The sequence below is a fragment of the Fundulus heteroclitus genome, unplaced genomic scaffold (assembly GCF_011125445.2).
Source record: "Fundulus heteroclitus isolate FHET01 unplaced genomic scaffold, MU-UCD_Fhet_4.1 scaffold_37, whole genome shotgun sequence".
Lineage (NCBI taxonomy): Eukaryota > Metazoa > Chordata > Actinopteri > Cyprinodontiformes > Fundulidae > Fundulus > Fundulus heteroclitus.
In genome coordinates this window covers 1,485,317-1,509,409 of record NW_023396781.1, presented here as the reverse complement: position 1 = coordinate 1,509,409, position 24,093 = coordinate 1,485,317, and the positions used below count along the sequence as shown (strand labels likewise).

Here is a 24,093-nt window from a genome sequence, read left to right as displayed (position 1 = left end):
GCATAATCTCACTCTTAACTTTTGATAAAAGTTGAGAGGTCTGGTCATGTTGGTAGAGAAAGGTACCATCTCCAAACTGTTCCCACAGAGCTGGGAGCATGGAATTGTCCAAAATCTCTTGATCTGCTGAAGCATTCAGACTTTATTTTTCTAGAACTATGGGCCCAACACAGACCCTGAAAAACAATACCACACCAGAATACCCCCTCAACCAAACGTCCCACTTGGCACTATACGGCCCGAAAAGTATTGTTTTCCTGGCAACTGCCAAACCCAGACTTATCCATCAGTTTGCCAGATGGAAAAGCATGATTCATCACCATGCAGACTGTGGTGGTGTGCTTTACACCACTCTAACTCATGCAGTGCAGTCTTTTAAATGTACAGTGAATGGCTTCAGCTCCTATTCTAATACTTATCCATCTGACGAATGTATTATCAAAATTATCTTTAAAAGGGACTTCCGGTTATGGCCGCGAGCTAGAAGGTTACGTTCGACACTGCTCTCTACAACAATCCTGAAAAATCCCTTGATTAGACTTCAAAACGCTCCTAACAGTCATATTTGAACTTTATTCGGGCACAACAATGCCAGGCCCTGGAAAAACCAGCAAGGATAAGGCAAAAGCAACCACACAATCTAAATTAACTGATTTTGGACCGCAAAACGTGGAGCTGAGTGCTAAGGAAGCTAGCACAGATGTTAGCGTTGAGCGGAGCACTAGCAAAGAGGCTAGCGCTGAGCTAGCGCAACGCAGCGGGGATGAAACGAACAGTCCACCTGGCGCCAAGGCGGAGATACTAGGGGCAATAAACAACTTAAGGACAGAGTTCGGAGTAAGATTTGATGGCGTCATGACTGCCATTGATGCTGTACGAAAGGATGTGGGTGAATGTGCTAAACGTTTGACACACGCACAGGAGCGCTTATCGACGGTGGAGGACGAGCAAACCGGGCTGAGGGCTACAGTCAGCAATTTGGAGAAAAGAAATACGTTTTTGGAGGAGAAGGTGGTCGATTTGGAGATGCGATCTCGGCTCAATAACCTTAGGTTAGTGAATCTCCCTGAAGGCGCCGAAGGCTCGGAAGACCTGTGGATTCTTGGAAAGCTGGATGCCAGAGGTATTGGATTTACCCACTTTAAGAAGCCCGTTCATTTTCGAGGGAGCACACCGCGTTGGACCGAAAAGGAATGCAGAATCACCCCCAAGAACTGTAATTATGAGGTTTCTTAATTATAAGCAAAAAGAAATGGTACTCAAAGCCGCTAAAGGAAAGCTGGATATCCTTTACAAAAATCAACGGGTGAGACTTTACAATGACGTCGCCACGGAGGTGCACAAACAGCGCAAGCAATATGATGGACTGCGAAAAATGCTGTGCGAACTGGGGCTGAGACACGGCATCATTCCCCCAGCTAAACTGGTGCTCACATACCGAGAGGAAACGCACAAGTTTGACACACCAGCGGAAGTTCAGACTTTTATTAATCAGATCCAGGAGGTGCAGGAGTAAGCGACAAAGTGGCTGTTATAAGAATGGACTGGTGGAGTACAACAACTGCTTGGGCATTCCCCCCCCCCTTTTTTTTTCCTCAATAATACCTTTACGGTAAGAGTGAAGCCCATTTTGAGTTCATAGGGTGTGATAACGATGTGTTACATTGGTCCTTGTTCTTTAACTTTGTTACTGCAGTGAATATTATATCCTCACTTTCATTGTGTAAGGATTAGAGGTCATGTTGCTTATATTGGAGCATTTAAATATATGTTTAGGGATAACTGACAATATATAATTTTTTTGTTGTTGTTTGGAGTCAGTGGAACAGATCATAGAGATCTGTACTTGACAGCGGTCGGAAGGAGTGTATTAGAGGGGTCTGCCCATTTGGATGGGAATAGTGGGTTTGTTTTTTCACATAGTTCAGTATTCGTTTGTTGTGTATGTTCAGTTGTACATGTTGTCCCTCTCAGACATATTTGTAGAATATGCCATTTTCCTTTGAGTTGACATGACACAAGGAATAGAAATTAACTGTACATCCTGGAATTGTAGAGGCTTACATAAATCTAGAAAAATTAAGCAGGTCATGAATAAACTGAAGGACTTGGAGTCTAAAATAGTTTTTTTACAAGAGACCCACATGTTAGAAGAAGAATATATAAAAATAAGCAGGAGATGGCTGGGGAATATATATGCAGCTTCCTTTACATCAAGAGCCCGTGGAGTGATGACACAAATCCATAAATCTGTTCCCTTTCAGGTCACTAAAGTTATTAAGGATAAATTTGGCAGATATTTGATTGTACAGGGGTCCCTTTTACAACAAAACCTGAATTTAGTGAATATATATGGTCCCAATATAGATGATTACAATTTCTTCTCAAATCTTTTTCTGACTCTCTCATCCCTCTCAGGTAAATACATTGTTGGGGGGGATTGGAACTGTGTTCTGGATCCCACTCGCGACAGATCGACCGGGACTGACCAAACACATAATAAATGTAGAGAAACCATTTGTGACTTTATGAAAGAGTTAAATATGAAGCTGAAGGCGCAAGTTCAATTGAAGAAATAGGCCGTGGGCCAGAATCTGTACGGTGACTTTTCGTATGAACTGTCAGGGGGCAACTTTCTTGCACCGGGATAAGTTGCTACACATAGCAGTGATCTCAAAACACCAATGTTCCCACGTTTTCACTTGCACATTAAGAAGTTATAGCCGATAAAAAATCTAAACTGTGGCGCTCCAGTCCAATAAGTCACGTGATTCGATTTTTGCTGCTCAGCCAATCCGATCGCTGTATTGTCAGCTGAGCGAGTTTACCACGTCATCATGGCTGCGCCCGTAAGATGGTTGTTTCTGTTGTGTCTGTTTCCAGACGAAGAAAGCCCAATAATAGCATTTTGTGGCGCCACCTGGCAGAGATCTTGATGGCAAGAAAAAAAAAAATAGCCCAGACCATCCATCCATTCATCCATCCATCTATCCATTCATCCATCCATCCATCCATTCATTTTCTAACACGCTTATCCCTGCGTTCGCGAGGTGCCGGTCCCTATCTCCAGCTGTCAATGGGCGAGAGGCGTTGTATAAACTGGACAGGTCACCAGTCCATCGCAGGGCAGAAATAGTCCAGACTTTTGCCCAATTTACTGTGATATCACCAAGACCTGCTGCGCTAGGATAGCACAGGTGTCGTTGTGCCAAACGACTTATCCCCGCCAGAATTTGTATTCCCTGCGCCAAGAGCGCATTCAGCTGGAAGAATGAATCTAGTCAACTCCGCCTCATTTCCAACCTATTAGGCGTGGAAATGAGGATGTTTTACTTTTCTTAACGAAATATAGCAATGGTGTCGTTACATTATCGTTCATCCATCCATCCAGTATAATACGTTATGAGAAAGAAAACGGTCATTTCCAGATGTGTCACGAAAATATTAGCTTTATGTTATTAGATTGTCGAATGTCTGTCTGCTGAAACCAAAATCCACCTTCCTAAGTCCATCACAGCTGTCTGCTGGTTCTCTTTTTTTCTTTTTTGGTAGCTAAACCCGCATGAATAGATTATATAAAGCGGATTTCACGTGTGATCAAATGAACACTGAATAAAGGCACAGCCAAAATTATCAGATTTAATAAGATTTTAATTCAACCAAGAACCTTATCGAGATATTAACCGTATTAAGAAAACGAGATATGTCTCTTTTAAAAATAGAACAACGTATTAGGAGTTTAAAAAAAATAAATTTCATTTTACTAGAATGTGATGTTTAAAATATTTAGACTTCACAAAGCTGGAGGTTAAAACTTTTATTGATTTCAAAAATACAATACAAAATTCTACAAATTCCGAAGGGGATAACTCGTTTGGCACAACGAGTTTATACAACGCGTCTCACCCATTGACAGCTGGAGCTCGGCACCAGCACCTCGCAAACCCAGCGGGGATAAGCCTGTTAGAAAATGGATGGATGGATGGATGGATGGACAGATGGTCTGGGCTATTTATTTTTTTCTTGCCATCAAGATCTCTGCCAGCTGGCGCCAGAAAATGCTATTATTGGGCTTTCTTCATCTGGAAACAAATGCATACAAACATCTTACGAGCGCAGCCATGATGAACTGATGAACGCGCACAGCTGACAATACAGCGATCTGATTGGCTGAGCAGCAAAAATCGAATCACGTGACCTCTTGGACCGGAGCGCCACAGTTTAGATTTTTTATCGGCTATAACTTATTAATGTGCAAGCGAAAACGTGGGAACATTGGTGTTTTGAGATCACTGCTATGTGTAGCAACTTATCCTGGTGGAAGAAAGTTGCCCCCTGACAGTTCATACGAAACTTCTTAAGGAAGCGTCCTACAGATTCTGGCCCACGGCCTAAAACTCATCGCCTGCCTCCATTCAATCAGAGTCCGATACGCCTCTGATGTGAGCCAATCAGCTACGAACCGCACCTCCATGAAGCCAATCAGCATCCCACGCTCATCTTAAAAGCAACTTCAAATCCACGTCTCAGCCTGCTAACCAGCAAGCGCAAACGGATTGAATGTTGGATTTCGAATCAGATGTCCGATTCAAGACGATAACAACTCATCCTCAAATCCTGCTGCTCTTAGGAACGCCATCTAGCCGCGCATCCATCCTCTGCAATCTCTGTATTCGCTCCAGCATATCTTAACCAGCACTGACCTGGATTCGCTCTCTTAACGAGCCTTCTTCCGCCGTGGCGTCTCATTCCATCTCCCAACCTCTGTTTTCATCAGCTCCGATTCCTGGCGCTATGAACTTGCAAATCCCCGCTTTTCATAAGCGACGTAGACGCCGTCACAACTCTGACTTAGCTCCGGTCCCGCTCTGCTTCGTAGCCGAGAGCGGCTATCGTCCTGCGCAACTTTCAGTCTGATCTCCTCTCATGCCCGCTCCTAGCAGCTCAAGGTAACACGTATCCACTCATGTTTTCATTCCTATTACATGCATTTCGCTCATCATGCTCCTGAACTGTCCGTCTGTTAGGCAGAAGTATCCCATCCATTCTGTTTGTTTTCGTTTTCTTCTTCTTCTGGTTTTGGCGGTTGGCTACAGGCTTGTAGTAGCATTACTGCCACCTACTGGTTGCAGTATGGTTCGTGATGGACTCCATTAATCTTCTCTTATTTCATAATTATGTCATTCTAATTCAACTCATTGTTCATATTTTCTACAGTAATTTCTTGTCCATAGTATGCTTGATTTTAAGTGTTAATTAAGTTTGTAAGTTGAAATGTTAACCTTACCATTTTCCTCTTTGGTTTTTCCCATTCCTGTGTTCTCTTACTATCTTTGATATGGCAACGTTCTTCTCGTCTCCCCTTTATCATCAACCTGCAGGCTGTATTAGCAAATGTCTCAGCATTTTAAATCTCTGATTCCGTCATTCAAAGACTTACTATTGGCAATCCTTCCGCATTAAGTATCTTCAATGTCATTCACGTTCAGTTTAACTGGGGACAGTAGGGTTGAGTTGTTACTTAACCCATTTTATTTCAGAAGTGCATTTTAAATCCAGCGATTTATACCAATTGTTGTGCCCTTCACGAGCTCTGCTGCTCTGGCCAGGCATTCATAAAGTATTCTGTCAAATTCTCTTCACCTACTTTCATCGTGCACTGCCACGTGCTACGTTGTGTGCCTTGTCTCGTGCCCTGTCTCGTACCCCGCTCGTACCTGTCTCATACCCCTGCCATGTGCCCGGCCATGTGCCCGCCATGTGCCCTGCCATGTGCCCGTCTCCTACTCCTCATGTACTCTGTATGTGCCTGTTTCGTGTCCTTCATGTCATGAGCATTCATTCTTTCATGTCCCCATGCATCAGCCCCATGCATCAGCCATGCAGCAACCCCGAGCACCGGCCGAGCACCTCACCATTCATCTCACCTCATCTCACCATCCATCTCACCGTTCCCCTCACCTCACCATTCACCTCACCTTCATCTCCCATTCCACATCACTGTTTTGTAGGCCTTCGCGGCAAACGGCCCTGTTTTGTAGGCCTTCGCGGCAAACGGCCCTATTTTGGTAGGCCTTCGCGGCAAACGGCCCTGTTTTGGTAGGCCTTCGCGGCAAACGGCCCTGTTTTGGTAGGCCTTCGTGGCAACGGCCCTGTTTTGGTAGGCCTTCGTGGCAACGGCCCTGTTTTGGTAGGCCTTCGCGGCAACGGCCCTGTTTGGTAGGCCTTCGCGGCAAACGGCCCTCTCATTAAGCTACGCTGCTTCTCCTTTTCATTCTTCTCTGCCCGTCTGGAGCACGCTTTCTCTGTGGTGCCTGAATTAGCACAATGTTCAGTCATGTTACCATCTTCATCCTCTTCATTCATTCATCTTGTGGTCACTTCCTCTCCTAGATCTTCCTTTCACTATTCTCAGTTTGTCCTTTTTAAATTAAACCTGTCGGCCTGCAAATCGAGTTCTAGGTATTGATCTCAACTTGGTTCCAGCATGGTTCCTGCCTGCAGTTAAGCTCTCGAATTCACAAGATATCAGTCTCGTCCCATATCAGTTATTTTCAACTGTCAGCTGCCCTCCTTGCTTGGTCACCTCAATCTCACAAATGCATCATTGCCAGAGTCATGCTTTATTTCCAGGCAGCTAGAGTTCGCTAAATTCGTTCTTTCCTTCTTGAACAGGATACTCTGGTTGAGAGCTGCCGTTTTGAGCGTCTGGTCTGCTTCTCGCCTGATCGAAATATATTCTATAATGTCTTTCTGTCGTGGATGTGTTTAAAAATTTACGGATGCTGCCATCCGTAGGTTTTGGGGGGGGGGGTTCTTTATAATTGTTTCACAGGTTCCTGATCACTCAAACAATGGGCTCGGTCATCATCATCATGCCTCACACATCGTTCTGAGCTTCCATTCATTTTAGCTGCCCAATGCCTCTCGGCTTTAAGGTAATCTAACTGCAAATACTGGTGGTGGATTGAAACTTTTCACATGTTTCGTCAGACCCTTCATGTTTCACTCTTTCAAATTGAGTTTATCATTCATAATCATCACAGTTCGTAACTCTCCTATCATATAGTTGATCTTTCATGCTTCTTTCATATCATCATTAATCATATGTATACTTTCATTCATATCGCAACTCATATTGACAGTTATCCCGTCACTCATTCTGTTATGTATCCTTTCATGCATTCTTTATGTATCCTGCAATGCACTCTCTCGTGCGTCTCGTAGTATCTGGTCCTGCGTCTTGTCATGTGTTCTTTCATGCCTGCGTCAAGCATTCTGTTATGCATCCTGTTATGCATCATGTCACCTGTGTCGCATCTTGTCATGATTACTCATTTCTCTATGTGCATCATCTGCAAGACATCTTCCGCAAGAAAGCATAATCAAGACATCTTCCGCAAGAAAGCATATGCAAGACATCTTCTGCAAGAAAGCATACGCAAGACATCTTCCGCAAGAAAGCATACGCAAGACATCTTTCCGCAAGAAAGCAGAGCGCAAAGACATCTTCCGCAAGAAAGCATACGCAAGACATATTCCGCAGAAAGCATCGATGCTCACATCTTCGCAAGAAAGCGTACGCAATACATCTTCCGCAAGAAAGCGTACGCAGACAGCTTCCGCAAGAAAGCGTACGAAGACATCTTCCGCAAGAAAGCGTAATGCAAGACAGCTTGTCCGCAGAAAGCGTATGCAAGACATCCATCTTCGCAATAAAGCGTACGCAAGACATCTTCCGCAAGAAAGCGTACGCAGACATCTTGCCCGCAGAAAGCGTACGCAAGACATCTTCCGCAAGAAAACGTACGCAAGACATCTTCCGCAAGAAAGCGTACGCAAGACATCTTCCGCAAGAAAGCATACGCAAGACATCTTCCGCAAGAAAAGCATCTATGCTCACATCTTCCGCAAGAAAGCATACGCAAGGCATCTTCCGCAAGAAAGCATACGCAAGACATCTTCCGCAAGAAAAGCATCTATGCTCACATCTTCCGCAAGAAAGCATACGCAAGGCATCTTCCGCAAGAAAAGCATACGCAAGGCATCTTCCGCAAGAAAAGCATTCATGCTCACATCTTCCGCAAGAAAGCATAAGCAAGACATCTTCCGCAAGAAAGCATAAGCAAGACATCTTCCGCAAGAAAGAATCTCTGCTCACATCTTCCGCAAGAAGCATATGCAAGACATCTTCCGCAAGAAAGCATCTCTGCTCACTTCTCCTTGTTCATTTCGTTCATTTCATTCACCTAATCATCTCCCATTCAAATCACTATCCCGTCACACTGCCTTATGAGCCAGGCGCTCTGACCTCGGCATTTTTGGGGGGAACATCCCTGTTCTCATACATCTACTTATGCATATTAAAGTATAATTCAGCATTAATGTTCCTGCCGAGGTCTGAGTGCCAAAGACTTAAAATATTGTATCAATATAATCCTTCTAATTGCCATTTCTTTCTCTGTGAGTTTTTCAGATTGAAATGAAGCTGAAGGCGCAAGTTCAATTGAAGAAACTCATCGCCTGCCTCCATTCAATCAGAGTCCGATACGCCTCTGATGTGAGCCAATCAGCTACGAACCGCACCTCCATGAAGCCAATCAGCATCCCACGCTCATCTTAAAAGCAACTTCAAATCCACGTCTCAGTCTGCTAACCAGCAAGCGCAAACGGATTGCATGTTGGATTTCGAATCAGATGTCCGATTCAACCCACCCCCAACCCCTTCTCCACCATCATAGCTGAGTTCATCTAGCTTCCAAGACGTTCCTCCATCCTCAACCCATCAGAGTGTTTTCTCCCTTCAGTCTTCATCACTCCCTATCGCCTGTTATTGGTCCGGCAGAAGACCACCATGTTGGGCCCGGTTCTGCCAGAGGTTTCTTCCCAAAGGGGAGTTTTTCCTCTCCACAGTCGCTTCAAGCTTGCTCATCATGGACAGTTCATGCAAACCTGTGTTTATCAAGTTGGACATCTATCTTAAACAGATCACCATATGGACTGAACAAACTTCTTCTATCTCCACTCCACCACCAGTTTCAGACCTGGGGGGGAACATCCCTGTTCTCATACATCTACTTATGCATATTAAAGTATAATTCAGCATTAATGTTCCTGCCGAGGTCTGAGCGCCAAAGACTTAAAATATTGTATCAATAAAATCCTTCTAATTGCCATTTCTTTCTCTGTGAGTTTTTCAGATTGAAATGGTAGATATCTGGGGATATCTAAAACCAACCGACATAACCTATTCCTGCCACTCAAGTACATTTAATACATTCTCTCGCATAGACTACTTTTTAATTTCAGCAGATTTGTTAGCAAATGTGAATGACTGTTTCTATGATAGTATATTACTATCAGATCATGCCCCTTGTAATTTAATTTACTCTAACAACAAATTGGTGAAGGATCCCCCCAGATGGAGCCTACATCAAAGATGGCTTAAGGATGAAAAGTTCCTTAAATATGTTGAGGAAAAGATAGATGAATATTTTAATGTGAATACAACACAAACTACAGCCTGTATTAAGTGGGATGCTTTCAAGGCCTGTTTAAGGGGTTACATAATCGGTTACACCTCATCAAAATCCAAAGAACAACGTAAGAAAAGGCAACAGTTAGAGTTTAAAATAAAAACACTTGAAGAACAGGTTTTTAGAGAAACAATAAAGAAGGAATTATTGCTGTTAAAAGCACAATACAATAAAGAATCTGCTGACAGAGCAGCCTCCAGTTTATTAAGGTTAAATCAATCGTTCTATGAATAAGGAGAAAAGCCTGGGAAACTTTTAGCATGGCAAATTAAGCAGATGGAAGCCCAAAAAAACATAACATCTATTATCAATAGTAAAGGGGAAAATGTGGTAGAGCCAACCAAAATTAATGAAGAATTTAGAAAATACTATGAAAGACTATATGACTCTCAAGATACCTCTGACTTACAGGAACATAATCTCTTTTTTGACAAGTTAGATATTCCGAGTATAGATGAAGATTATAGACAACAATTGGAGGCTGAAATTAATGAAGAGGAAATAAGTAGGGCAATTGACAGCATGAATCTGGGGAAAAAAGCAGGACCTGATGGGTTCCCAATAGAATTCTACAAGAAATTTAAATTGCAACTAATAAAGCCTATATTAGAAATGTTTCAGGAAGCGTTTTCTCATGGTGGGCTCCCTAAATCAATGATGGGAGCATTAATTATTTTGTTACCCCAACCAGGGAAACCCAATAATAGGTGCGAAAGCCTGAGACCAATAAGTTTACTTAATGCCGACCTTAAAATATTTTGCAAATTATTAGCAAAATGTTTGCAAGATTCACTTCCTAAAGTGATACATAGGGATCAAAATGGTTTTGTTTTTGGACGCCAAGGCCTCCATAATGTCAGAAGGCTTTTTAACATTATTCATGGCCTAGACAACAAATCAGATAAGGCTCTGCTTTCTCTAGATGCCGAGAAGGCATTCGACAGGGTCGAGTGGCCCTACCTTTTTAATGTCTTAAGTCGATTTGGTTATGGAGATACATTTAAAAAATGGGTGCAATTGTTATATCTGAATCCTACTGTGGAAATATTGACAAATAACAATGTATCAACCCCAATCACTATTAAACGTGGATGTTGTCAAGGGTGTCCGCTGTCACCATTGCTATTTACGTTAGCAATGGAACCTCTGGCCATAGCTGTAAGGTCTCATCAATCTATAACAGGTATTACAATTGGGGAAGTAGAGCACAGACTCTCATTATATGCAGATGATGTCATCCTGTTTATTTCAAATCCAAATAGATCTGTCCCAGCTTCGCTAAAACTAATAGAGGAGTATGGTCACATTTCAGGGTATGTCAATAACTCTAAATCATCTGCGTTATCATTGGAGGAGAGAGAAAATGAAACACCACCTCGGGTTCTTTCTTAGTTTAAAGTTGTTAGTGAATTTACTTACTTAGGAATTCAGGTGTTTTCAAATTTGGATGTAATCGTCAAAAATAACTATGAACGTTTGACAAAAGAGATTACTGAGAATATCAATAGATGGATGCCCCTCCCCTTGTCATTGATTGGTAGGGTCAACATTTATAAAATGAGCATACTTCCAAAAATATTATGTCTTTCAGAATGTTCCACTGCCACCTCCTGCAGACTGGTTTAGTAAAATCAAGAAGTTAATGACTAGTTTTATATGGAAAAATAAACAAGCCAGGGTTAGATTGTCTCTCTTACATTTACCTTACAGTGAAGGAGGACTGATGTGCCCGAATATAGTCTGGTATTACTGGGCAACCCAGCTTAGGCCCATTCAATACTATTTTAGTACTAAAGATGTCCCCCAGTGGACAGAAATGGAATCTAATTCTGTAAGTCCACCTCTTCCTGTGTTTATTCTGTCCGATACAGTAGCTAAATTAATGAAAAAAACTGTTAACCCAATTGTTAGAAATATGGTTAAAGTTTGGTACGATGTAAAGAACTTTACAAAAGAGCCAGTTACATTGTCACAATTCACTCCAATATGGGGAAACCGTGATTTCAGTCCAGGTAGATCAGATGCCGTGTTTAAACAATGGGCTCTTAATGGAATAGCCAAAGTCCAAGATTTGTATCCAGCAGGTTCAATTTATATGATGTCATTTGAAGCACTGAGGCAAAAATTTAACATACATAGAAAACACTTTTTTAAATACCTTCAACTTAGAAGTTATATTTGGACAAAACGAAGCAATGATATAACCAAACCACCAAAATCCAATTTAGAAGAAATGGTCTGCAAAGATAGCTCAAGCAAAGGTGCCATTTCAGAATTTTATAAATTAATAAGATCAAATTCATTAGAAAACTCAGTTCTAAAAGCCGAACACAGCTCCTGTACCAACTCGCGGACTTTTTGCATAAAAATGCATAAAAATGCCGCCAAACTCGCTGGAAACCACTCATCTACCCAGCCGATCAGTACTTGACCGCGAGCGCCTGTTGGAGTTACGATCAAGTTGTGTTTTTGGACTTTTAAATACCACGCTCGACTGTTTACGTGACTGTGGCGTCCTACGGAGACCAGCCCCGGAGGCCTGTGAAGCGGCGGCCTCGACAAGCAGCTCACGCCGGAGGAGAGCGACGCGGAAGCGGTGTAGCCGGCCGAAGAAGCGCGGGTGCCGAGGAGGCTTAGCAGCGAGGCTAAAGGCTAACCCATTCAGACCGACGCTACCATCCATCTGGCTTTCCAACGTTCGCTCACTGGACAACAAAATGGACCATTTATAACTCGAGCTCTCTGCAAAGAGGGAGCTCAGGGACTGCTGCGCTCTCATTCTGACCGAAACATGGCTCACCTCAACAATCCCAGACAACGCCGTTAGCCTGGAGGGACTCGCTACTTTCCGCGCCGACAGACAGACAGAACTCTGCGGTAAGACCCGAGGAGGCGGACTCTGCGTTTACACCAATAACACCTGGTGTAAAAATGCTAGATTAGTCACAAGTCTCTGCTCTCCGGACATTGAGCTTTTGATTATTAGCTGCAGACCTTTTTATCTGCCTAGAGAGTTCACTGTTGTTATCATCGCAGCGGTTTATGTTCCTCCCAGCGCTAATACTAAAGATGCTATGAGTGTTCTCTATCGGACTATCTCTGAGCTGCAATCTGCACACACAGAGGGTGTTTTCATCATTGCTGGGGATTTTAACCAGGCAAATATGAAAACTGTTCTCCCTCATTTTTACCAACACGTGGATTTTGCTACTCGGGGAGAGAACACTCTAGACTTAGTCTACACAAATATAAAAGGAGCATTCAGAGCAGCCCCCCGCCCCCACCTGGGCTCTTCAGACCACCTTTCTGTGATGCTAATTCCTGCATACAGGCCCCTGCTGATCAGAGCAAAACCAACAGCGAGGCAGGTGAGGGTGTGGACTGAGGGAGCAATGGAGGCGCTCCAGGACTGTTTTGAGTGCTCTGACTGGAACATGTTCAAAGCTGCTGCAACTTATGAGGACAAGATCAACATTGATGAGTACGCCATGACTGTGTCAGCCTACATCAACAAATGCATTGAGGACGTCAGCACCACCAAGACCATCATCACCCGAGCCAACCAACGACCCTGGATTACTGCGGAGGTCCGTCAAGCGCTAAAAGCACGGAACTCAGCCTTCAAGTCTGGTGACAAGGAGGCATTGAGGACAGCGAGAGCCAACCTGAACCGTGCCATCAGGCTAGCAAAGCGGAACCACAGTCAAAAAATCCAGGAGCTTTTCCATGACACCAGCAACACCAGGAGCATGTGGAAAGGCATCCGGGCGATCACTGAATACAACACGCCCTCCCCCCCGGTGGGTGAAGTTGATGCTGACTTCCTCAATGGACTAAATAACTTCTTTGGGAGGTTTGAGGCACTAAACAGTACTCCAGCAGTGAAAGCTGTTCCCCATCAGGAAGAGGAGGTCCTCTGCCTTGATACCGCCGACGTGTGGAAGACTCTGAGGAGAGTCAACCCGCGGAAGGCCCCAGGCCCCGACAACATACCTGGGCGGGTGCTCAAGGAGTGTGCAGGTCAGGTGGCTGGTGTCCTCACAGACATTTTTAACACCTCGCTGGACCAAGCCATAGTGCCAGCATGCTTCAAGTCTGCCTCCATCATTCCGGTGCCAAAGAAACCTCAAGTCACCTGTTTCAACGACTACCGGCCTGTTGCACTGACTCCCATCATGATGAAGTGCTTTGAAAGGCTGGTAAAGGAACACATCGTCTCCAGTCTCCCCCCAACACTCGACCCGTTCCAGTTTGCCTACCGACGGAACCGCTCCACTGAGGACGCCATCTCCTCTGCTCTCCAGCCTGGCACACCTGGAGGAGAAGAACACGCACGCGCAGATGCTGTTCCTGGACTTCAGTTCAGCGTTCAACACCATCATCCCACAACATCTGGTGGGAAAACTAGAACTTTTGGGCTTCAACACACCCCTACGAAACTGGCTGCTAGACTTCCTCACCAACAGACCTCAGTCAGACCGGGTCAGACAGAACACCTCTGATGTCATCACCCTCAGCACGGGCTCCCCTCAGGGCTGCGTCCAGAGCCCCCTGCTGTTCACCCTGATGACACACGACTGCGTCCCCAGGTTCACCACCAATCACATCGTGAAGTTTGCAGACGACACAACGGTGGTGGGCCTGATCAGAGACGACAACGACCAGGACTACAGAGAGGAGGTGGAGCAGCTGGTGGACTGGTGCAGAGACAACAGCCTGATCCTGAACGTGGAGAAGACGAAGGAGATCATCGTCGACTTCAGGAAAAACCGGCCTCACCATGCTCCACTGCTCATCAACAACTCAGCGGTGGAGGTGGTCAGCAGCACCAAGTTCCTGGGGGTGCACATCACGGACAACCTCACCTGGACTGTGAACACCACGTCACTGGTGAAGAGGGCACAGAAGCGACTGTACTTTCTGCGGAGGATGAGGAGAGCCCGCCTGCCCCCGCCCATCCTCACGACCTTCTACAGAAGCACCATAGAGAGTATTCTGACCAGCTGTCTCTCTGTGTGGTGTGGAGGCTGCAGTGCCTCCGACTGGAAGAACGTGAGGAGAGTAATGAGGACAGCAGAAGGGATCATCGGGGCTCCTCTTCCCTCCATTAAAGACATTTCATCGCAGCGCTGTGTGTCTCGAGCCCGTAACATCATCAGGGACCCCTCACACCCCCACCATAAACTATTCTCCCTGCTGCCCTCTGGAAAGAGGTTCCGCAGCATCCGCTGCAGGTCCACTAGGTTCTGCAAAAGCTTTTTCCCTGCTGCCATCAGACTGTTGAACTGCTGAAGTATAAAAACGGACTGTGTACCACACTCGACTCGCTGATTTGCACATTTGCACATTTGTATCGTATCCTGCAAAATTGCTGCTGCACCTTACCCAGAAACGTACTGCAAAACTGTTTACAATGCAACTGTCAACTTTTAAATCACTGCTGCACCTTACTGCATATTTGTTTACATTTGTTTTACACTGTTTACATTTCAACTGCCTACTGTTCACTGCTGCACTTTATCCGGAAGTCAATTGAAACTTATCCTGTAAGTGACTGCGATTTATCACTGCACTTTATCCTGTACTGTAATTCACTGTCAGGTATCCTGTAGAGTTACTGCAATCTTTCTGAACTGTGTGAAAACGAAATTTCGTTCTGTATGCACTCTGTGTATACAAAATGACAATAAAGAAAGTCTAAGTCTAAGTCTAAGTCTAAGTCTGTTTCATTGCTTCTAGGAATGCAGGGCAATTACGATTTTTTGGAGAGAAATAAAGCAAACTATCGAACAACTTGTTTCAAAAGAAATTCCTCTGGATCCAGGTTTTTTCATTCTGGGTTTATATCCCAAAAATATTAAATATACCAAGTGTGAATAGTTATTGATCGATATATGTCTGTTACAATCTAAACGTCTAATTGCACTTTTCTGGAAGAAAACAGCAGCACCAACTATCAGGCACTGGGTCAGACAAATGTTGACAACTTTACCCCTGGAACGTATAACATATCTCCTAAAAGGAAAAGGTGATTCATTTGAAAATATATGGAGACCCTTTATGATTCTTGTGGAAGGAATGGACTTATCTGAAGACGACGAGGACAATTAAATAATGCCATCTTGGAAATCTGGTTGATATCAGAGCCTTTGTAACCAGTTTGTGTCTCTTGCTGAAAAAAGTGTAAAAGCAGATTTGCATCTGAGAGGGTGTTCGTTGTTTTTTTTGTTGTTGTTTTTTTTGGTATGGTTCTTGTATTTGATTATACGGTATGTATAATTGTTGAAAATAATAAAAACATTGATGGAAAAAAAATTATCTTTAAAACTTTCTGTGGTCATATTAACCAGATTAAATAACTGAAAAGATGCGTATTTAAGACAAACACACTTACCTCAGGTTCCACCTTGGTAGGCTGAAGAACAAAGAGCTGCAGAGCTGAAAATAAATATTAAATATGAAGTGAATAAAACAAAGCTACTGGAAGCAAGCAGATTAGAAAATATTAAAAGGGAAAATAACCCTGAACAATGTTTAAAAGGAATTAATGAATTCTTACCTCCATCAAAGACTGCCAGGAATGCCAAAACAAGGAAAGGAGCTGTTTTCCCAACAAAGTCATACATCACACTGCCAAAAGGGGGTCCAACTGTAGGGGAAAGAATTGAGAGTCTGAGAATCATTGCATCTACCATAGTTGATCCATGAGTGTTTAGGATGTCACACTATTTTGTTTTTAATTTTTTGCATTATTTTTCCAAGGCAAACTTCAACATTAACATTGAAAGGCAACTCTAAACAGATTTTAACCTAGGTATGCAGAGTAGACTTGAGCCAGAAGACCTGAGTGGTCTTGAGGGTTAACACACTGATAACAAGTCTGTGATGCATTTAGGTGCTAAGCCATTCAGGGATTTATAGACTAACAGAAGTATTGTAAAGTCTATTCTCTGAGATCCAGGGAGCCATGGAAGGACTTCAGAACCGGGTCCATGTTCTCTACGTTCTTAGTCTTAGTGAGGACTTCAGAACCGGGTCCATGTTCTCTATGTTCTTAGTCTTAGTGAGGACTTCAGAACCGGGTCCATGTTCTCTATTTTCTTAGTCTTAGTGAGGACTTCAGAACCGGGTCCATGTTCTCTACTTTCTTAGTCTTAGTGAGGACACGGGCAGCAGCGTTCTGGATCAGCTGCAGCTGTCTGATCGACTTTTTAGGCAGACCTGTGAAAACACCGTTGCAGTAATCGATTTGAGTAAAGATAAATGCATTGTTTAGTTTTTTGAGATCCTGCTGAGATATTAGTGCTTTAATCCTTGAAATGTTCTTCAGATGATAGAAGGCTGACTTTGTAGTTGTCTTCAGATGCCTTTGGATGTTCAGGTCTGAGTCCATCACTGTACCCCCTTATTTTGGGCCTGATCACTGGTTACTGGGTGAAGCAGCTTAAGCTGTGTGCTAACACTTGATCGCTCTTCTATTGGACCAAACATTATAACTTCATTTTTGTTTTAATTCAATTGAAGAAACTTTTGCCACATCCTTGCATTGATTTCTTTTAAGTATTTACTCAGAGCTTGAATGGGTTCATAGTCACCTGATGATATTGTGATGTAGAGCTGTGTGTCGCCTGCATAGTTATGGTAACTAATGTTGTTCTTTATGATATGTGCCAAAGGGAGCATGCAGCAATTGAATAGGAAGGGTCCTAAGATGGATCCTTGGGGAACCCCATCATGTGATCTTTATTGTTTCTAATGTAAAGTTACCTACTGACACAAAAAATGTCCCTGCCCTCTAAATAGGCCTTAAACCAGCCAAGTGCTGTACCAGAAAGGCCAAACCAGTTCTCCAGGCGTTCTAACAGAATGGAGTGATCGACAGTATTGAATGCTGCACTGAGGTCCAATAGTACCAGGACTGTGGTTCTTCCACAGTCTGTATTTATATGGATGTCATTAAACACCTTGATAAGGGTGGTCTCTGTACTGTGGTGAGCATGGAAACCTGACTAATAAAATTAATATTAACTATTATTATTAATGTTTTTGTTGATGATGTCAGAGAAGAAAGATTCCCTTGCATTTTCAGTTGTAAATTATATCTGTAAAGTCTCTCTTTATAGATGTCATATCATAGTGAACCTGGAGTCTAGGCTTTCTCCACCTGCGTTCAGCTTTTTGACACTCCCTTTTTTCACTTCTAGCTGCGTGAGTACTTCTCCACAGAGATTTCTTCCTCCCTCAAACAGCCTTCACTTTAACTGGAGCAGTGTAGTCAATGATGTCTGAAACGTTAGACTGAAAGTTATCTACTAGTTCATATACGGAGTTACAGGACAAGGTTGAAGTAGAAGAGTAAGCTTGGTTAAAGGTTTCAGTGGCATCGTCCTTAAAGATGTTTTCTTATGATGTCACTTTGGCCCCTGAGCTAGCAGGAGGAGTTGTAAAGTTGATAAAAAGAGTGTTTGTCCAAAACTTACTTCAGACAGACCTCTGCATCACCATGAGGGAATCACAAAATGAATGGTAATGAAATACTCTGTCTCCATATTTAATTTCTATGAATTAAATATGCATTTAAACTGTTCTATCTCTTGATTAATGTTTTCTCACTTGCGGCCAAATCCGGAACCGGGATAAGATGGGTTTTCAATAGACATGTAACAGCAGGCCGGTAAACCCAATCTTTAACATGGTGCCGTGACCGTCGGATTTTGGCAGTGAGCAGAAGAATTTGAAAATTGGACACGAAAAGAGGACTTTTTCTGTAGCACCACAGGTCGACCGAAAAAGTAAGGAGATTTTTCTCCATTGGCAAAATGTTAGATGTGTAGGCTAAATTAAGTGGTGCTGGGGTTTAAGATACTCTCTTCTCAAAATATCAGAGGCTGAACAGTACAAATAGGTTTAAATAGAATTTATGTTGAAACTGAGAAATGATTGAATGGGATTTATGTGTATGTCCACGTCGGAAAACCGTAAAATAAGAGAAATTATAAAATAGAAAATATACAGTTAAAAACTTAAATGTTGAGGCTGTAAAATAAAAGACATTAAATAAAAAATATAAAATTACAAAGAATAAAAATATTCTCGGAGTTGGTCACTCCTCACTCCAGACTGACGAGTCTGGAGATCTTAGAACTGAGGTGAAATGTTACCTCGGAGAAAGGAGACTCTCAGCAGAAACGTAGAGATAGCGAACGGCCAAGAATACATAAACATCAAAAAGTTGAGGCTAGGACAGCAAGACCCTTAAATGGTGAGCTGTTATAAAAGAGAAATGGATTAAAAGGGGCCCCAGGAGGACAATTGGATTGTTCTCTAGCATCAGAATGGGATTCTGGAGCACGACAGTTAGACCAAGGTGGTATTAAAATGAATAGATGGTTCCGTCGAATGGACAGGGCAAAGAGGTCCTTCTGTGTCGCGCAAAGCTGTCTGTGTTTAAATAAAAATGTTTATCCAACATTTTGAATGTCTCAGTTGTGAATGGGATCCATGCTGTGTGAGTGAGCTAATAGAGAATCTGGTGGAGCCTGCGGATCTGCAAAGTGTAGGTGTCTGTGTGTGGGTATTTCTGCTTGGGTGTGTGCATGTCTCCAGGAATGTGTCAATTTCCCCACGTGCGTGGGCCCCAAGATAATAGGAGTGCTGTGGAGCTGAGTGTATCTGGTTAAGTAAAATATAGGTAAAAAACTAAGGGGAATTTGGAAATCATTGGAAAGAAGGTCGATGCATTAAAGATGTTTGTTGAAGTGCAGGTGGAGTTTCAATGCAGAAAAGCGTTTGAGGTATTGGCTGCAAGCTGATTGGGTGAGTTCAATTAAATTTTCAATTCAATTTTATTTATTCAGCGCCAAATCATGAAACATGTCATCTCAAGGCACTTTACAAAGTCAAGTTCAATCATATTATACAGATTGGGTCAGATTATACAGATTGGTCAAAAATGTCCTATATAAGGAAACCAGTTGATTGCATCAAGGTCCTGACAAGCAGCATTCACTCCTGGGGAAGCGTGGAGCCACACGTTGCATTGGGAAGCGCACGGCCGGCTGCATCTTAGTGAGTTTTGGAGGAAATCTTTATTTTTTTATTTTAAACTGTAGCCTAAAAGTTAGAAAGAGGTTAGAAGTTTGGAAAAGTTGTTGAAAATTTGGGAGAACAATAAACATTTGTTTGAGGCATTATAAATTGGGAAAAAACTAAAAAGGGAAGATGCCTTCCGTAAGAGTGTAATTCTAACTAGCATTATGTATTGCAAAATAGCATTTTAAAATGCCTAATGAATGTATACACTTTCAGACATAAAATATAATTTGCGATTAAAATGTGATTAAAAGGTTTTCATTGTTTGATAGCCCTAGTTAAAAGAGATAAATAATTAGATATAATCCATCAGACTTCCATCTAGCTGTTTAATAGAGAGTACTAAACCCTATCAGCTTTTGCTCACTTGCAGGCCTGGGAAAACATGAGTAAGCAGAACTAAAAAGAGTTAAAAGTTAAGGTTAAACTGTACCTTAAAGGCATACTATGCAACATTTTTCCGTTAATTAATGTGTTCCATACCGTTTTGGATGACTAAATGAGTCATTTCAGGTCGAACAAAGGTTTTCTCGGCCGCCCTGGGGGTCTGTGGGGGAAATACCGCACTTGCAATTGCAAGAGCTCACGGCCCGCACTCACAGAAGTCTCGCTTTACGGCGAGAACTCCATGTGTTTTTGCCCTGCCATTCACTATATGCACGCGCGAAAGCAACAACAAAGAACCGCGTGTTAACGTCAAATAAACATCCAAGCATATCGAGTTTTATTATTATTATTATTATTATTTTTTTTATTTATTTTTTTTATTTTATTTTTTTTATGTTGGCGAGACGCTACCGCGGCGGCGGCGGCCGCGGCTTGGCGAGGCGGCGGCGGTAGCGTCTCGCCAACATAAAAAAAAAATAATAATAAATAATAATAATAATAACAATAATAATAATAATAAAACTGGCGAGGCGGCCGCCGCCTCGCCAAGATAGCGCTGCGGGAAGCTTGATGTTCATACCTTCACTGTGTTAGTCATTGTTTGTACTGCCGTTTTTTCCACTTTTCGTTGCGTTCGCCTGTCTGCTAAGCTCAAAACAACCACGCCTGGCTTGATGGAGAAACAAGAACAGCTGAGCATCTTTACGACAGTGCACTTTTACTTTCGCCCTCTGGGGGGAGCCTCGCTGGAAAATCAACCCCGGTTGCATAGTATACCTTTATTGGGTGGGCAAAAGGATATTGCGGTTGACTTGACAGATTTTATTAACCCTGCATTTAGTCATGAGTCAGTTTTGAAGTCATCCTCAAATGAAGCAGCTACAATTGAGGAATTTATGACAAAGGTTAATGGCTTGCATCATTTTATTATAGATACTGATATTACATAACGGCAGACATTAGTAGAAACGGGAAATATTACGGGATAATCACAGGACGGTCCCCATATTATTCAGTGCATGTAACCACATTTTCATAGTCCCACAAAATGTAGATGCCCTTGTTACAAAGTAATTTAGGGGCTCAGGAATCTTTTTTCTTTGTTCACTTGGTAATGTGCAAATTCTGGTGAATAAACTTTTCAACATCAGTTGCTGGTGATCGATCGTGGCTGGCAGAATTTGACTTAAAAATGTACTAATTTGAGGCACAAAACTGATTTTAGTGCCATTTTAAAATGTAACTTTAGTGTTTTTTGTACTTTCTTCCTTGATAGATGTAGTTACACAGCATTTTCTTTATACACTTTAGCAGAGTTTCCTAAGTTTGACTGGGACTCTCAACATTTACCGGATGAAAATGAGTAGGATGGATCAAACACATAGGTGTGGATCCTGAAACAACTCTGTCCATTATGGGTGGATTATTTGGAGAGATAATGTTAGACAGCGTGTTCTCTTCAGTGTTTCAGCGGATAAACTTAACTCCTGATACACTCGCTGGGACAATATTTGATACACCATTTGCCTGTGACTTAAGGGAGGGGAGAAACACAACGCTTGAGTTTGTTAATTACTAAAAGTTAGTAAAATTACAGTTATTGGAAAACAACATTGGATGGGAGTAAGAGTAAGCAGCAGATTACACCTAGCAATGTCTCTAATTTAATTAAAGGAGGGGGGTCGCCTCCTCCGCTTTTTTTCCTTCATTTGATTCCAGATTTGTTGTTCCTGCGCATGAACCCGGATGGCATTGTGACAAACCAGCGGACATGGGGACAGGAGCAGAGGACTGAATAGTTGAGGTGGACATGTCAGAACTTCAAACACCTACAGACACTGGACACTGGGGCATGTGACTGTTTCGCATCAGCAAGCCAGCCTGGCATCGAGTCACCAAATCCTGCAATGAAGTCCCAATACGACCTCACCTCTAGAAGGTCAGTACCCCAGCAAGGGGATAACGCTCCCATGAACAATGTTTCCTCACCCTGGTAAAGTGGCCCGCGCTCATGAACGGCGCAGATCCCAAGCTGTCAAGGGAAGTGACTATGAATTTTTTGCGCACATTGGAGCCATTTGTTTCATCAGACTCTGAGTTGTCAAAAGGGGACTTTGTCACTAAGGTGCTCGCAAAGACATTACAGCAATCAGCTCCTGCAACACTAGGGAAGACATGTGGAGTGTCACACATGAAAGCCTTGAATATGACGTCTTAACTCCGATCTCATGTTTGCCTGGTCTGTTGCATGCCAGTCCGGTTCCATCTCAGGTGCCACAGCCTGTTATCAAACATCTTTAAGGTAAAACACAGACAGTTATTTTTAGCCATATACTACTGAACAAATTTAATGGAATGTGATGTTGGATGACGTGTCCTCATATTTTTTATTTTTTGAGTCCCCAGGCAAAAGGATCAGGAGTCCGTAAAACATTTCTTAAGGCAGCCAAATTGAGCGTATCCCAGCGTACAGGTTTGCAATTTTGAAAAATATTCTAATTTCTATTAAATCTTTTGCTATGTAACTGACATGTTCCTTTTACACATGAGTTTTAATTATCTTATGTCCAGGACCATATTGCTCATAATTAAACAGCAGCAGTTGTATTTTACCATATCTTCTATGGGCAGAAAATCCACTGGGGTGGGAATACTTTCACGTGCTCCACTTACATTTAGGTTTCTGTGAGTTGTCTCTCTGGTTAATAATTGCATGTCATAAATTTACACAATGGGGGTTGCAAACGTCCTGGGGAGACAGGTTTATTACATGGGCCTCTCTGGTAAGCACGGATGTGTCCTGAGTGAGACATTCTGTTTTTAAACAACATAGGTTAAACGGATCTGTTAGGTTATTTCTTAATAGCTCACAAGTATGGAGATTTTTCTATTGTGCAAATACCTGTTGCCTGCTATGTTAAACCAGCTTTTTACCAGAAGTTGCTATGTTACCAGGCGTTTTATTCAGGTTCCACTCTGTCTCACTATGTAAATAATTTGGAACATCCAGCTTTCTCACAAAACCGAATTGCTGTGTGCAACTGAGGCCATCAGTTTCGGGTCAGACTGGCTGACTGGAAGGGTTTTCAACTACCGCCCACCTGCACCAACGGGTGACAGGGCTGCTCGACGTGCCGATTGCCACTCGCTGATGAGGCTGCTGGATTTTTATTTTGTTTCTGTTTTTTTTTTAATAAAATGATTCACATACAGTTGTGTGGAGAACGTGGTTGGAACACTGACTCTATAAACCATCTTCTTTAAGGGCGAGGAGAAGACATCTCTGAGACGCAAGACATCATGACAACAATTTGAATGCATTGTGTAAAAAAATAAAAAAAAATAATTTTGTAATCACTACAATTCCCATATTAGTTACATATTCCTTAGATGTTAAATGCTAGTACTGTTAAAATCTTGGTTTGCATTGCATGATAATCTGTTTTTTATTCTGTGATTTGATCTGAGTGTAGTGCTTTCACAGGTTATATTAATTTCTAAAAAGATATCTTGTTAATCTAGGTTAGGACTCTTAAAGTCATTTTTAGATCATATAACAGTTTATGGTAGTTGCACATTCATCTTAGCCTTGCAAAACTCTGATAAAGGTGCTTACTTTTCTTAATTCTAGTAGCTTATACTTGGGTTATTTTACATTAAAGGGATTAATTTGAACTTAATTTGATTTCATAAGTCGCCAACAGAGGGGACAGTGGGTTACAATATTACATCTTACCATTTACACTTTGTTTAAGGGTTTCAAGACATGGACTTAGTTTAGCCTAGTTATTAGTTTGATCTTTGAGAACAAAACAGAGGGAAATGTTAAAATATCTTAGTTAAGCAGAGTGGTGTCTGTCTCTCCCTGCTCCAGCGTAAGATAACATGCAAGTTCAGTTTTAGTGGGGGGGGGGGGGGGCAAAAGGAGAGGGGGTCAGTCATCCTCCCCCTGAGTGAGCAGGAGGAGTTGTAAAGTTGATAATAAGAGTGTTTGTCCAAAACTTACTTCAGACAGACCTCTGCATCACCATGAGGGCATCATAAAATTAATGGTAATGTAATTCTCTGTCTCCATATT

General features: G+C 42.5%; 1 protein-coding gene across 1 annotated transcript in view; it reads right to left on the bottom strand.

Moving 5' to 3' along the window:
* The window catches only part of slc18a2 (solute carrier family 18 member 2), a 156,574-nt gene that overhangs the window by 82,227 nt on the left and 50,254 nt on the right, over positions 1 to 24,093 (bottom strand). The window contains exons 7-8 of the mRNA XM_036130650.1: positions 16,096 to 16,185; positions 15,931 to 15,974 (exon numbers count right to left, since the gene is read on the bottom strand). Of these exons, the coding sequence (XP_035986543.1) occupies positions 15,931 to 15,974; positions 16,096 to 16,185 (134 nt within the window). The remainder of the gene's footprint in view (positions 1 to 15,930; positions 15,975 to 16,095; positions 16,186 to 24,093) is intronic.